The sequence below is a fragment of the Hemibagrus wyckioides genome, linkage group LG27, assembly GCF_019097595.1.
Source record: "Hemibagrus wyckioides isolate EC202008001 linkage group LG27, SWU_Hwy_1.0, whole genome shotgun sequence".
Lineage (NCBI taxonomy): Eukaryota > Metazoa > Chordata > Actinopteri > Siluriformes > Bagridae > Hemibagrus > Hemibagrus wyckioides.
Window position 1 is genome coordinate 12,305,477 of NC_080736.1, and position 13,943 is coordinate 12,319,419.

The 13,943-nt window shown below is 45.4% G+C and overlaps 1 protein-coding gene across 3 annotated transcripts in view; it reads left to right on the top strand.

The window, feature by feature from the left end:
- The window catches only part of cbfa2t3 (CBFA2/RUNX1 partner transcriptional co-repressor 3), a 52,965-nt gene that overhangs the window by 24,127 nt on the left and 14,895 nt on the right, over positions 1 to 13,943 (top strand). For all 3 annotated transcript variants that reach the window (XM_058382096.1, XM_058382094.1, XM_058382097.1), the window contains exons 2-5: positions 9,171 to 9,317; positions 10,500 to 10,741; positions 10,973 to 11,062; positions 12,466 to 12,647. In XM_058382096.1, the coding sequence (XP_058238079.1) occupies positions 9,171 to 9,317; positions 10,500 to 10,741; positions 10,973 to 11,062; positions 12,466 to 12,647 (661 nt within the window). The remainder of the gene's footprint in view (positions 1 to 9,170; positions 9,318 to 10,499; positions 10,742 to 10,972; positions 11,063 to 12,465; positions 12,648 to 13,943) is intronic.

Below are 13,943 nucleotides of genomic sequence, written 5' to 3' on the forward strand. Positions count from 1 at the left end.
GGGTTTAGTGGGATTTTTTTTTACTTCAGTAGTTCAGCACTTGAACACTACAGAACAGGAATGCCAAGTGTTTAGCATGAAGTGAATGAACTTCTGAAATCCTGCAAGGTTTCCTGGCTATTTTCAGCTGGCCACCAAACAAGCAGTGTGGCGGAATAAACAGGAAGTAGCAAGAGGGGAAAAGCACTAATTCAAGCAATATGGCTGCGCAACCTCCACGGTCTCCTTCCAGGAATTGTACGCTTAGTCAGTGTTTTGGACAGCAAGCGTCCCACACGTTCATCTCGTCCCAGCAGCCGAATGGAAGCTCCTGCCAATTCCCATCTCTTCATACATCACTTCTGGTGATTGCTGCACACGTAGGTGGCGTGTCCTCATGTTTCTGTTTTGGAGAGGGACCTCCATAAAACACTTCCCTAACCAAATGGAAGGCTTTGGAAATCTGTTTAAACAGTCTCGGTGATACAGGCCATCTCTTTGTACATTTCATTATCCAATTCCTTCTGCGTCATCTCTTCAAATAAGATATTGGTGGAAACGGAGCTGCAAGGACGAGAGTCTAACAGCAGGTATGTCTTTAATTAAAAGATGCCAGAGATATCACATTTCAGGTTAATAAACAGCAGTTTTATTTCACCTTGAGCATCCTGAGCCCTGAACATCAGCTCTGTAATAGAGATTCAGTTTTCTGTTCCATTCTGTATCACTGTAGCTGTTGTACAGAGGTGGTAGATTGTGTAGAGTGTGTCTCATCATGCACAGAAACTGTAGCTGGACTTTAATGCACATCAGAGTAAGTAATAGTAGTTAGTAAGTAAAGCCTATGAGGAAATGATCAGCCAGACTGCAGAATCAAGGAACGAACAGAACATTTGAACTTCATCTGATGGAAGGAAATGAATAACACCACCATGCAGTGGAAACATGCTAGACAAGTCGCTCTGTCTGTTACTTTCTGTCGCCTTTTTCTTCTTCGCAGACACTTTTGGGAGTGCGTTTGCATCTTTTGACCCTGACAGATATATAGTCTTCATCTCCTTTCCGTTTCTTTCCTTTGTCTCTTGTGCGTTTTTCACGTCTCCTTTCAGGTCTGTCCTTTCAGGTCTTCACATCCTCTACTCTCTCACTTCGTATTTGTGTGTGTGTGTGTGTGTGTGTGTGTAACTTGGCAGATGTGACAGTGTGCCTGCGGTACTGTCGGTCCCCAGGTGGCTGCTGGGTTGTGTGTGTGTTTATGTGTGTGAGACAGTTATTGATGCTCAGGTGTGCAAGAGCTCTTTATTGGAGCCTCTGAATGGTGGGCCTGAAGACTTACACAAGCTCCACACACCGTGAACACGACACACACAGACACACACACACACACACACACACACACACACACACAGGTTTATGTCAGAGCGTGTGTGTGTGTAAAACAGTGTGAGCTTGTAGACCAGAAAGCTCAAAACACATCACAGGTATGTTTGGTTCACATCAGGACAAGCATGGAAAACAACAGCCCACTGTGTGTGAGTGTGTGTTTGCGTAGCGTGTCTTCCCCACGTCCGTAGCGAGTGCCCAGTGCCGTCCTAACACTCTCCAGATGGACCCGTTCGGGGAGCTGTTCTTGGCACAGCCGTCCGTGGCCGAATGTCACAAATACTTTCCTTTATTTAGGAACGACTCAGCCTGAGGAGGCGGGGTGCTGGAGCTGGAAAGGGGGAATGACTCGCACACACAACATCTGGATTTTATTAGGAGCTGCTGGGAAAAAAATCAGAAAAGGAAGTTTTCTCTCTGTCTCTCGAGCCTTTTTGGGGAGAGCTGGACTCGGCGCGGCTGTCTCACAGCCGACCCTGCAGGGAACAGATGGTGGAGACAACCATCAGACACGACGGAGAGAGAAACAGAGAAGACATTCGGCTGTGGGATTCGACACAGATTTGAAGTTTTTAGATCATGTTAATTGCCTAACCGTTTGTCGCAGTTTTCTATACGATCATTTGCATATATGCAAATCTGTACTCTGAGTAAAAACACCCCAAGTTTACAAAGTTTACCGGAACACTACACACTGCAGAATTTACACTGCATACTCAGTTATCATACATTACAACAAAACACACACACGCTTTTCTTTTCCTCACACGTCCTAGATTGGAGTGAAGCCTTTCCTATACTTTCTCCCAAATTAGGCAGACTTCATCTTGAATACTGCACAAAATGCTGCCTATGGAGACTGTACCATTCAGAAGGATGGTTTCCTGTTAGGGATGATTTTGATTGGCAGCGTTGCACTGAAGCAAGTTTGAGTAAACAGTTTGTATTTCCTTACACAATATCAGCCAGTTATATCATATGCAATGAATATTATATATAACAGGATGTCAGAATATGCTTCATTCAGATATAGTCAATATTCCTCTGACCCATCTTATGGCACTAAATGTTCCACCAATTCTGTACGGTTTTGTGTCACCTTGGATTTTATTACAATATTAATATACAGTAACATACTAATGTTCATAAATGATCAACCCAACCTTTTAGCATGTCCGTATGTATATGTGTAACTCCTGGAAGCAGGAAAAACACGATTCCACAATGTATACATACATGGACATGAGCATGAGCGCTGTGGAAGCCACACCCTCACCAGTGGGACCAGCAGCATGTGTGAGCACTCTGTAGAAACAACACCTCAGTGTAAGTGCGTGTGATCCGTATTGAATTCTCTATTGAATCTCACCATCGCTTCCCTCCCAGTGCATTATGGGATCTGGCTGGGTCCCCATGCTGTTCCATGTCCCACTGTACTGCTGTCTGACATTTGTGCTGCTCTGCATGACCTCGGCATTTTTTCTCACACACGTCGCTGCACTCGGCCTGTCTCAGAGGTTCTGGTTCACACACATACACACACACACACACACTCCCTCCCTCTCTCTCCCTCTCTCTCTCTCCCTCTCACTCTCTCTCTCTCTCTCTCTCTCTCTCTCTCTCTCTCTCTCTGGGGCCTGTTCAGCTTTTGATTTAGCATTTATTGCTATCTCGATGTTTATTTTCGCTAAACATATTTGCTCAGCTGAGGTCGGTGGCCCGGTCTCACAGCGTGCAGATGTCCCTCCTGCTATATCATTAGACCCGATCTGCAGCTGGAGATGAACTACACTATTCAACCATGCTCACAGATAAATATATGAACAAATAAAGCTTCTATATGGATCACCATGAGGTAGATGTGCTAAAGATTCAGTAGGATTGTTTTACCACACTTTTTGGTGTTATTTGGCTCCAGTGATAGCGATCTCATTATTATATTTTAACAGAAAAGGAACTTCATCTGGGATTATAATCGGGGTAATCAGAGGAATTTTGACTTTTTATTTCTAGGAAGGATTTGAGGAAGGATCTTTGTGTTCTTCAGCTGACCCCAACTAGGTCACTACTAGGCGAATAACCTAGCTGGTTAGATAGAAGGATATTATCTAGACAGAAGATAAGCAATCTTGGTCCAAGCAGCAGCTTAGGCCACCATCTTTATCAGAACCCTACACCCTTCCAAACGTGACAGCCCTGGAGAACATAAATATTTCCTACCTTTGTATACTGTGTTTGAACTCTGTATATGTGCCCGTCACAGAGGGGTTAAGCAGCCTTGGGAGGGTTCGGTAGATGAATGGGTTCAGGGTACCCGGTGTCGGCCAGGCGGACGGCTGAGATCCTGCTGTTTTGATGTGCTGCCCGTGTTTGTGTGGCATGACGGGGAGCAGATGTGGAAAGGCAGGCGGTCGGGCACAGTGCCAGAGCAGCTGGAAGAAATTAAAAACAACAGCATTCCTGGAGACTGGGGGAATTACAGAGCACGGGAGAGCGAGCAAGCAAGAGTGAGAGAGGGAGAGAGAGAGGAAGAGATGGAGGGAGGGGGATAAGAGAACACATATGGTGAGGGGGAAAGAGACAGCGAGGAAGACAGGCAGTAGAAGCTTTCTTTGTGCTGAAGTCAAAGGTACAAAACGTAGCACACAGTGACGGTGGAAGCCAATGGGAGCCAGCGGCAGCACAAACAACACACCCGGTGGAAAAAAGCATCCCGCTTTTCTAAAGCCTTGTCATTACACAATGGTTTCTGTTGCTGCTTCAGTAAAAGCACATGTCTGCCGATCTATAAAAGCTCCACAAATAGCTCTGAATTACAAACTGAGGAACATCAAATTGGTCTGTTTTAGCCGCCAAATAACTGTGGGTTTCCTCCGTAGTGGCCCAAAGACAGCGTGACAGGCTGACAAAGTGGCGTAACGTCATTACTGAAGAATACACACAGCTATGTAGCTCCGGGAGGTCCATTACAAACTCATCACAACAGGAGTAGATCCATTCAGCTTATTGATCTCCCAGTATGACTTTGTGTGTTGTTCTGAGATGGAGAGTGTGTGTGTGTATGTGGGAGCAGCAGGTTTGGTTGGGTCAGATCCAGGCTGGCTAATCGAATAAGCCGGATTCATGTTTATGGGATGCTGTAACATGCTGGAGTCAGATGTTTAGTCTGATGATTGACAGCTTGGTCCAGATGCTCAGACTGTCTGGAGAGTGAGGTGCTTCATCTCTCTCTCTCTCTCTCTCTCTCTCTCTCTCTCTCTCCCTCTCTCTCTCTCACATGGTGAGAGTTTTCCAGCCTTTAGCCACGATTGGAACAAAGATGGTCACAGATGGAGGTTGTGGACATATTAAAGTGAAATCCAGAGCCATGGGTGTTTTCTGCCCCGTCCTTTAGCTGGTCAGATTAAACAGCTGTCTGTAATCCCACGATAGATAGTGACAAGGGGGTAAATCAGGGCAGACTCTCTTTCTGCCTTTCAACTGTTAGGAGCTCAGAGCCTCTGAGCCAAAGCATGCATACCCCAGAATCCCCTGGGATGGCATGCAGCAGTTGCCAATAGAGATGAGGGGGTTCAGGATCCTCTCAGGAGAGCATTAGGTTCTGATTAAGGGCTGTGTTTCAAACAGGATGCTGTGCATCATCAGATGCACACAGTGAAAGTCCCATAAGAACCAGGTGACTTCCAGGTCCTGATATAACCAGACAGATTTATTATTTAGTTTTGTTTGCATTTAGCTAAACCACTTCAGAACTAAATGATCTACTGTCCTCTTAGCTCAAACACAACCAAGCCTGTCAGTGATACTACTACTTCAAATTATTTGTTTTCCAAGTGATTTATTTCACTTCATGGAAAATCCAAGTTGTTCCAAATTTAGCTGAAGCCGACTGTTTATGTAATGCAAGCATCTGTGTGTGTGTGTGTGTGTGTGTGATTCTTTCTCTGGTGATCCAGCATTATGGTTGACTTGGGTGACAGATGGACTCAGAGGTCTGGCTTTACCTGCCTACATTTGGCCATGGCACAGAGAATGTGCTCCACACACCCCTCCGCTCTACACACATACTGTATGCTGGCCTCTGGCTATTTTTGTCAGCAAGGGCATTAACTCTAACACCTGTTCTGTTTATTGCCCAGGGGCATTGGTCATGTTCCTAATAAACGTGCTGCTAACAGCGACCACAGTCCCAAGTGTAGGATCTGGAGGAGGAAAGATTGACAACTTGGCACCATCAACCTTTAAACTTGTATCCTTTGACTTAGTTTTGATTTACAAAAGGAACACAGGTGACTGGGGCTTCAACCCTGAGATAATGTCAGGCGTCCTCTGCTAACACTATCTGGCTTGTTGCAAAAAGGGACACTGGCCAAGCAAAGATCATTGTTCATTAGATACCAGCTTTTACCATTAAGCATCAATGTTCAGAATTAAATCCCAGAATGCACCAATACATTCTCCATCACACACCTAATTACATTTAGCAACTAGCAACACAAGTCATGTTTTAGAGCCTGGATCTCTCAAACAGCATCCTGGGGCTTGGTCTTATTGCACAGATCAATTCAGGAAATTTTTCGGAGAGGTTTAATCAGAACATTTCTTCTACACCAGTGTGAATGGTGAAGAACATTCTGGAAACACCAACCCAACACCTGTGTTTTTCTGACATCTCTTGGAAGACACTGATGTTCAGATTCACGTGTGGAGTATTATACGGACAGGTAGCGAGTGCTGAGCCGTTTTAGAGTGGAGAGCCTGAAGTGGTCTTGCAGTATCTCATTACAGCACTTTACCTGTTTTAGCACACCTGAGTCAACACACAAATGGCTTTATAATTACCTACTGAGTTGAAACAGGTGTGTAAGAGCGGCGCAAACAGGCACCACAGGTGATGAGAGGCATCTCGATCATCAAGCTGAAGACTCATGGTACAGCAAATCAGCAACTTTGCAACCCTGGGAACTTGTGTTTGTCTCCTGGAGTGTAGAGTGCCCCCTGTCTGCCCGCAGGAGTCGTTCTTTTGTACCCTGTCAGCTGTTGTCCCAGTAAGGTCGAGCACTAATTATCTGCCTGTTAGCAGTTTGGCTGTGACCCTGTATGTTTGGTTATTTTTGCACTTGACAGTTCTGCTGATAGGAGATCAGGGCTGGAAGCTGATGAGGGGATGTCTCTGAACCTGGTCTGGACAAGCACACAGTCCAGGCATATGTGTGTGTGTGTGTGTGTGTGTGTGAGGAGGGTTTGTTGGAGGCCTTGCTGACCCAGTGGAAGGTGACAGGCGAATGGAGTAGAAGGCAGCTGATCCACAGTGAGTGACAGGACTAAGACAAGAGGCGCCTGAAAGAGAGCCTGCTGCTCGACACATGCTCATGGAGAGTCTCTCTCTCTCTCACAAACACACACACACAATCACACACACGTGCACACATATAATTATACTCACTTGTGAGCACACAAGTACATACACCCTCATTTGCACCCTTTTCAAGCATGCTTAGCGTCTCAACATTTCACATCGCTCTGAATTATTGCACAAACATATTGTAGACGCAAAAACATTCAGGATCTGTCACTTTATGAGCCCTGATAGCGATACCATCTGTGTAAATAGTTCTCCTTTAATGAGTTTTAAACCTGCTTCTCTCTGAATCTGGACTCGTGACCAGTGGTAGCCATGTCTCGTAACTGGATTTACATGCTGACAGCCTGTGCACAAGATACATGGAGATATTCTTTCAGGGACTAGAGTAACTCTTTGTGGGAGGTGGTGGAGGAGGAAAGAGGTCAGGAGGACAAACAGCCAGGAGGATAAGCTACCCTTTTGCCTCTGGAAAAGGTGATAGAACCTGACTGGTGTAGGCAGAGTGATTGAGAGGGTATTTTGCTTTGTTTGCAAGAGAGAAGGGTTGAGAAGAGGAGGAAAGAGCAGGGAGCAGGTGCAAAGGTTGTCCTGTGGAGTCTGATAAAAGTAGGCGGTTTGTATAGATTTTTACCTTGATTTAACTCCGAATGTCTCTCCTCTGTCACATCGATGATACCTGACTTTGAAAGTGAGGAGGCTTACATGTGGATTTGCCATGGCATGTGTGGTCAATCACTTCATTATCAGAAGAGAGGATTAAACCATTCTTTCCATTCAAGCCACAGAGTATTGGATGCCTGCAGAACCATGAATTCTGGTATCAGCTGCATCATTTGTGAGGAAGACTCTGTGATGGATGTTGATTCTTCGAAAGAGATTTTTTTGATGAAGGTAGTCTTTGTTATGGAAGTAGACGCTATGAACGAGGTTCCATGATGGATGTAGATTCTCTGATGACAGCATCAGCATGAGTGAGGGTAAGTTTTCCTCTTGTATTGGAAGGTTTATGATGGTGTTAGAGCAGGTTCTGAATGAGGTTCTCGGAAAAGGTGTAAATGGTGAAGAACATTCTGTGATGTAGGTAGGCTTTGTGATGGAGGTGTGGTTCTGTGATGGAGGTAAAAGGAATAAATCCTGGATCTTAAATGGAAGCAGAATGTAGACTGTGTAATCGAGGCTCTGTAATGAAGGTGAGGGATGTAAACTGGAATGGTGCTTTGTTCTATGGAAAGAAAAAGTAAACGTTGTGATGGATGGTTTGTCTGCTGTTGACTATATCATAAAGGTAAACTGGGATTAGATGTACTCACTATGATGGAGGTATTTCTATTGTCTCTGCACTGGAGGTAGAATGTGATGGATGTGGACTCAGCGCTGGAGATACGCTCTGTGATAGAGGTGTGTTTTGTGATGGATATAAACTGTGTGATGGACAGCAGCAGATCCAGCTGCACTTGTCACTGACAGTCAAGTTCCTGTAAGGGGGGGCAGTTCAGTAGCAGGGTGCAGGGTTGAGGACACTGATGCCAATGCAAGGACTTGCAGGGGGCCAGTGAGGGATCCCGTCAGCAGCAGCTGAGCAGGAGAACAGGTGCTACGCAATGTTTCCAACACAAGCAAAATGTATTTACTCGCAGAGCCTTGACACGCTCTTTATATCTGTCCTGCGGCGCTCTGAACCCAGGAAACACATTACGACTCAAGATGAAGACACATCCATTAGAGTAGTCCTGGAATAAGTGAGCAGTGACATCATCTCCTCTGCCATAAAATGCGGTCAAGATTTTGAGTTAAGCTGTCGAGGTCAGAAAGATCTCGTGGGACATTGGCAATATCAGGCTGAATTTTAGTACACGATGACCCACATTCTGTATGTTTGTATAACAGATTTTTTTTTAAACTTTGTGTACTCATATAGTCTTACTGATATTTACCCTTATTTGCACTGTTGATGTACTATTTCCTGAGCTAAAGCCACTGCTTGTTTATTGATCCTAAGCCAAGACAGCATCATATAGCAATGTTTAAATGTTAAAACCTTCTCATTCACTTTAGCAGCAAACCAGTAGACTTAGCTTGATCGATCACTGCCACTATGATGCTGCTGTTTTCCAGTAGGATGCTCGAAAGATCAAGGGGTTTCAGAATACTGTGTTGGAATATCTGTAGAAACTTAAAAAAAACATGTGTGACCATCAGGCTAATTTGACTCTATATATGCTATAGAAATGCTTCATATAGTTTATAATAAAAGAAATGCTTCATAATAATGTGTAAGCCAAAATACTGTCTAGGAAATTAGAGGCTAAAAAGTCTTTCTAGTCTAGACACTCATCAATTCATCAACCTTGATAGTGTATGATTTTCCTACTGAATATTTTCCTGCTGAAAATATAGTACAGGTTGTAGTCCACCTCATTCTAAACGCTCTCTCTTCATGCAGGTAGCGCCGAAACGAAGGTCGGAACAATGCCAGATTCACCAGCCGATGTGAAAACCCAGCCCAGGTCGACTCCGCCCACAATGCCACCGCCACCACCTGCCGTGAGCCAGGCAGCCAATCGCAACGCGTCATTCACACCTACAACCAGTAAGTAATCGACTTGCACCGTGTGATCAGTTGCAGTGTAATATTATAAGCTCTGAATACATTCATAATACATCATAATCTCTCAAGCAATTAAAACAGAAATACAAGAAACAGAGGAAATTTGATAGGTTGTGTACTTGTGTGTGTGTGTTTGTGTGTTTGTGTGTGTGTCTGTTGAGGGTATTGTGTTGAGTGCTGGTGCTGTGAGGTGTGTTTACAGGCTGCACTTGAAGCGGGGTGTATCTCACTAACATGGCCCGGCACATCTCTCTACCCTATATAGCAATGACAGGCTGTGTTGTTTCACCTGTTGTGCCGCTCGCCACTAAAAGCAGAGCACAAGTGCACCGTCACATGATGAAGTTGCATGTGTGCAGCCTGGAACGGAGAGATTAAACAAGGCTATTTTACTAAATGTAATCAGCTCGCATTTTAAATCTATAAATGCAAACTTTAACTTCTAAATCAAATACAGTAACTCTGCCTTCTTACCATGGGTCACATGTCCTCCTGATTCGGATGCATGTTGTGACATCAGGACGAAAGTTATTCGTGCTTTAAAATGGCTGCTCTTGTTTTGCTCATTTTCTCATTTTGTTTGTTTGTGTGTTAGTGTATCATGCGGTGTTACATAAGCAGGTAATGAAGAACTTGAAGCAAGTGTGGATGTGTTTGCTAAACTGGTAGCTGTAAGCTGATAGTACTTTTTAGCCTTGTAATTTAGCATCGTGGTAGTTGGTTATCAAAGGAAAAAACTTCTTTATCGGGAAGGAGGGAAATTTGAAAAGATGATACACTGGGATAAGGAGATGAGGGCTAAACCCTAAACCTGCGAATCTGCTCCTGGGGTCCAGATTTAGCTGCACACCTGCTGGAGGAAGCCGACCAACGCGTGCTATTTTAGACCTCTCTTTAACAAGTTCCTCTTATAGCTGTGTCCCAGTGAGTGTCTGGGTGGAGTGTATGTGTGTGTGTGTGTGTTTGTGTGTGTGTGTGTGTGTTAAGCTTGTCCACACACACACTGCCACTCTCAGACGGCGATGAGGCGCTGTGTAGAGCTGCCCGCAGTGCCCGAGTTTTCTCTTTTCAGCATGCGTGTGCCGCTCAGGGCCAAGCGGGAGAGAGAGGAGGGCGAGGATGATGAAGGCTTCTGTAACAGAGCATGTCTGTGTGTGTCCGCAGTGCTGAATGGGAGCAGCCACTCGCCAACCGCGCTTAACGGAGCTCCGTCCACCCCCAACGGCTTCAGTAACGGGCCAGCCGGTTCGTCCACAGCAGCTCTGCCCACGCAGCAGCTTCCCCCCGCGTGTGGAGCTCGACAGCTCTGCAAACTCAAACGCTTCCTTACCACACTGCAACAGTTCGGTAATGACATCTCGCCCGAGATAGGGGAGAGGGTGCGCAGCCTGGTGCTCGGCCTCGTGGTGAGTCTGTGTGTGTGTGTGTGTTTGTGGGTGAATGCATCGTTCTGTCCATGCTCATGCATCTCTTTCTATTCACATATGTGTGTGCATGTTCCATTTATTTAATAGTGTGTGTGTGTTGTATGTTTGAAAAAATAATATGTGATAGTGTATGTTTGTGTGTAATCATTTATTTCTGTATAGACAATTAAGTTAATCGATCTGCTCTGTGTGTGTGTGTGTGTGTATCAGAATTCGACTCTCACCATAGAAGAGTTTCACTCCAAACTGCAGGAGGCCACCAACTTCCCTCTTCGACCCTTCGTCATCCCCTTTCTCAAGGTGAGAGCACCCAACCCATCTACCCACCAACCCACACACACAAACACACACACACACACACCACACTTGTGTGAAGAGCTGCTCCTTATGGCACACCATATGGGGTAAATTCTGAAACACGCAGGCAGAGTGATGAACAAGTGGAGGGTGGATGGATGACGGCCAGAAACAGATAACACACACACATACACACACATAGACAGAGTGAGAGAGAGAGAGAGAGAGAGAGAGAGAGAGAGAGAGAGATGTCAGACTCAGCGAGTTAGAGATGAGAGAACAGACTTCACTGTCCATCTTCCTGCACTCGTCTGTCCTCCGTCCATCCACTGCCTTGCCCCTGTGAGGGTGAATGTGTGTTGTGGTTCTCTTTCCCTTTATATCTTCACACAGCCTCCACCCCAGCATCACCTCCCAGCATGCCGAGTGTTCCTCCACACTGACATTGGCTGGTGTGTTTAGCTGAAGATTCCACTTGAGCAAGTCTTGATCATTTTTTATTTAGCATTTACACTATAAATTTAATTCCACAGAGCATCATCTTTGTAATTTCCCCGGCACTTCAGCAAGAAATGTTGCTACTCCCAAGAGCTGTGTCCTGTTTCCACTGTCATTCCTCACACTAGCCAAACTGTTAGCCTCATTAACAGGCAGATTTTTTACACCCGTGTTTTCCAGTCAGCACACAGCAGCGTTTCTGTGCATTCCTGTGACCGAAAGACAAATTCATGATTTCCATTTGGGTGCTCTAATAGTGTAGAGAGAGACGCTGTGTGTGTGTGTGGTGTGTGTGTGTGTGTGTGAGGTGTGTGTAAGGTGTGTGTGTGTGATCCCATATTTCACCAAGAGGCAGATTTACTGGCAACATCCAGCACATCAGTCACAGAGGCCTGAACATCTGTAACAGCTGCAGAGTGTCACACTGTCAGAGGCTGAGAGAGAGAGAGAAAGAGAGAGAGAGAGAGACAGGGGGCTCTCCTACACAGTGAGCCAAAGATAATGTCTGGTTTATTTCAGCTTCACCCCTCGCTTCTTTTACTTTCTCTCTTTATTTCTGACCTTATTTGCCAGCCTTCTGAAACCATCTCTTTTATCACTTGAACTTTTTGCCCCTTCTCTCTTTCTCTCCCTCTCCCTCTCTTTCTCTCACTCTCTCTCTCACTCCCCTGTCTCTCTCTCTCTCTCTCTCTCTCTCTCTGTCTCTCTCTCCCTCTCTCTCTCTCTCTCTCCCTCTTTCTCTCTCTCTCTCTCTGTCTCTCTCTCTCTCTCTCCCTCTTTCTCTCTCTCTGTCTCCCTCTCTCTGTCTCTCTCTCTCTCTCTCTCTCTCTCTCTTTCTCTGTCTCTCTCTCTCTCACTCCTATTTATGTATATGTGTATATTTATCCATCTTCCTGTGTGTGTGTCAGGCCAATCTGCCCCTCCTGCAGAGGGAGTTGTTGCACTGTGCCCGTCTGGCCAAGCAGACCCCTGCTCAGTACCTGGCTCAGCACGAGCAGCTGCTGCTGGACGCCAATGCCAACTCACCACTCGACTCATCCGAGATCCTCCTGGAGCTCAACGAGCACGGCAAGAGGAGAACGCCCGACAGGTACACATACACGCACCCCCACACCCACACCCACAGATATTTTTCCTTCACCTCTTTGCAAACTGATTTCTCCATAAATCCATGTGCAAATAAATATCTCTACAGTCAGGCAAAGAGTGGAAACACAGACGAGCGCTGTAAATGTCATCATAACCCTCTCATCACTTGCACACACACACATGTTCACACACTCTCACACAACACCACACTAAAACCCAGTTATTAGAGTTGTTCAGGAACAGCGTGGAAGGGACCGAGTGAGTGAGGAAGTGGAAAGGTTTAAAGTTGGATTGAGTGAATCAGTGAAGGAAGGAATGAGTTACTGCATGACCGAGCAAAGGTCAGGGAGTTTAGAACGACAATAACAGTTTAATAATATTAAGGGCATCAAGAATCAAGATGATGACCACCATACAGACCAGAGTGAGCCATATACTAGTGTTAGTGATGTTATACAACTTATCCTGCCTCTGGACACACACACACACACACTCCTACTGAAAAAAAATGCAGATTTAAAGACCAAATTGTCTATCCTCTCTCACTCTCTCTCTCTCTCGCTCTCTCTCCTTTGAGTGCCCTGGTTGCTGCCCATATGTTATGATGTGTCCAGATGGTGATGTTCTGAACCTCTGATCCTGAGAGAGAGAGAGAGAGAGAGAGAGAAAGAGAAACAGAAAGAGAAAGAGAAAGAGAAAGAGAAAGAGAGAGAGATGTAACAAACACACCTCCAACCCCAGCTGCTGCTTTGATTTGTGAGATATTGGGCTGGATTTTACTAAGAGGCGAATATTTTGCCTTTCTCTCTCTCTTTCCCTCTCTCTCGCTCTCTCTCTCTCTCTATCTTTCCCTCTTTCCCTCCACAATATACATAAGTCAAGAATAAACTTCTTAACAAGTAGAGCCAAACGAAAACAAGTGCCTTAAGTCTTTGAATTGTTTCTATGTACCAGCGATACACACAATAATCTCAAAGACAGGCTAGTGGCTTGATCACATTCCTGTATGGATTTGCTACATAGAGCAGGATTAACCCTTATATTACTGACACGGGGTACACTGGAACATCTCACTGACGCATATATCCTAAACATGTCTTAACACACATATGAGGACACACATTCTAGTGCTGCTGTGGTCAGAGCAGGCGAGGACGCTTCACCTCTGAACACGGCGCCGAGCTAAACAGATTAATTTCAGAGGCAGGCCGGCCAGATGGCTCACACACACACCGGTGTCATCGAACATCTGCCAGAGAGAGAGCTCATACTGCGCAGTGGTGAGACAGAAAGAGAG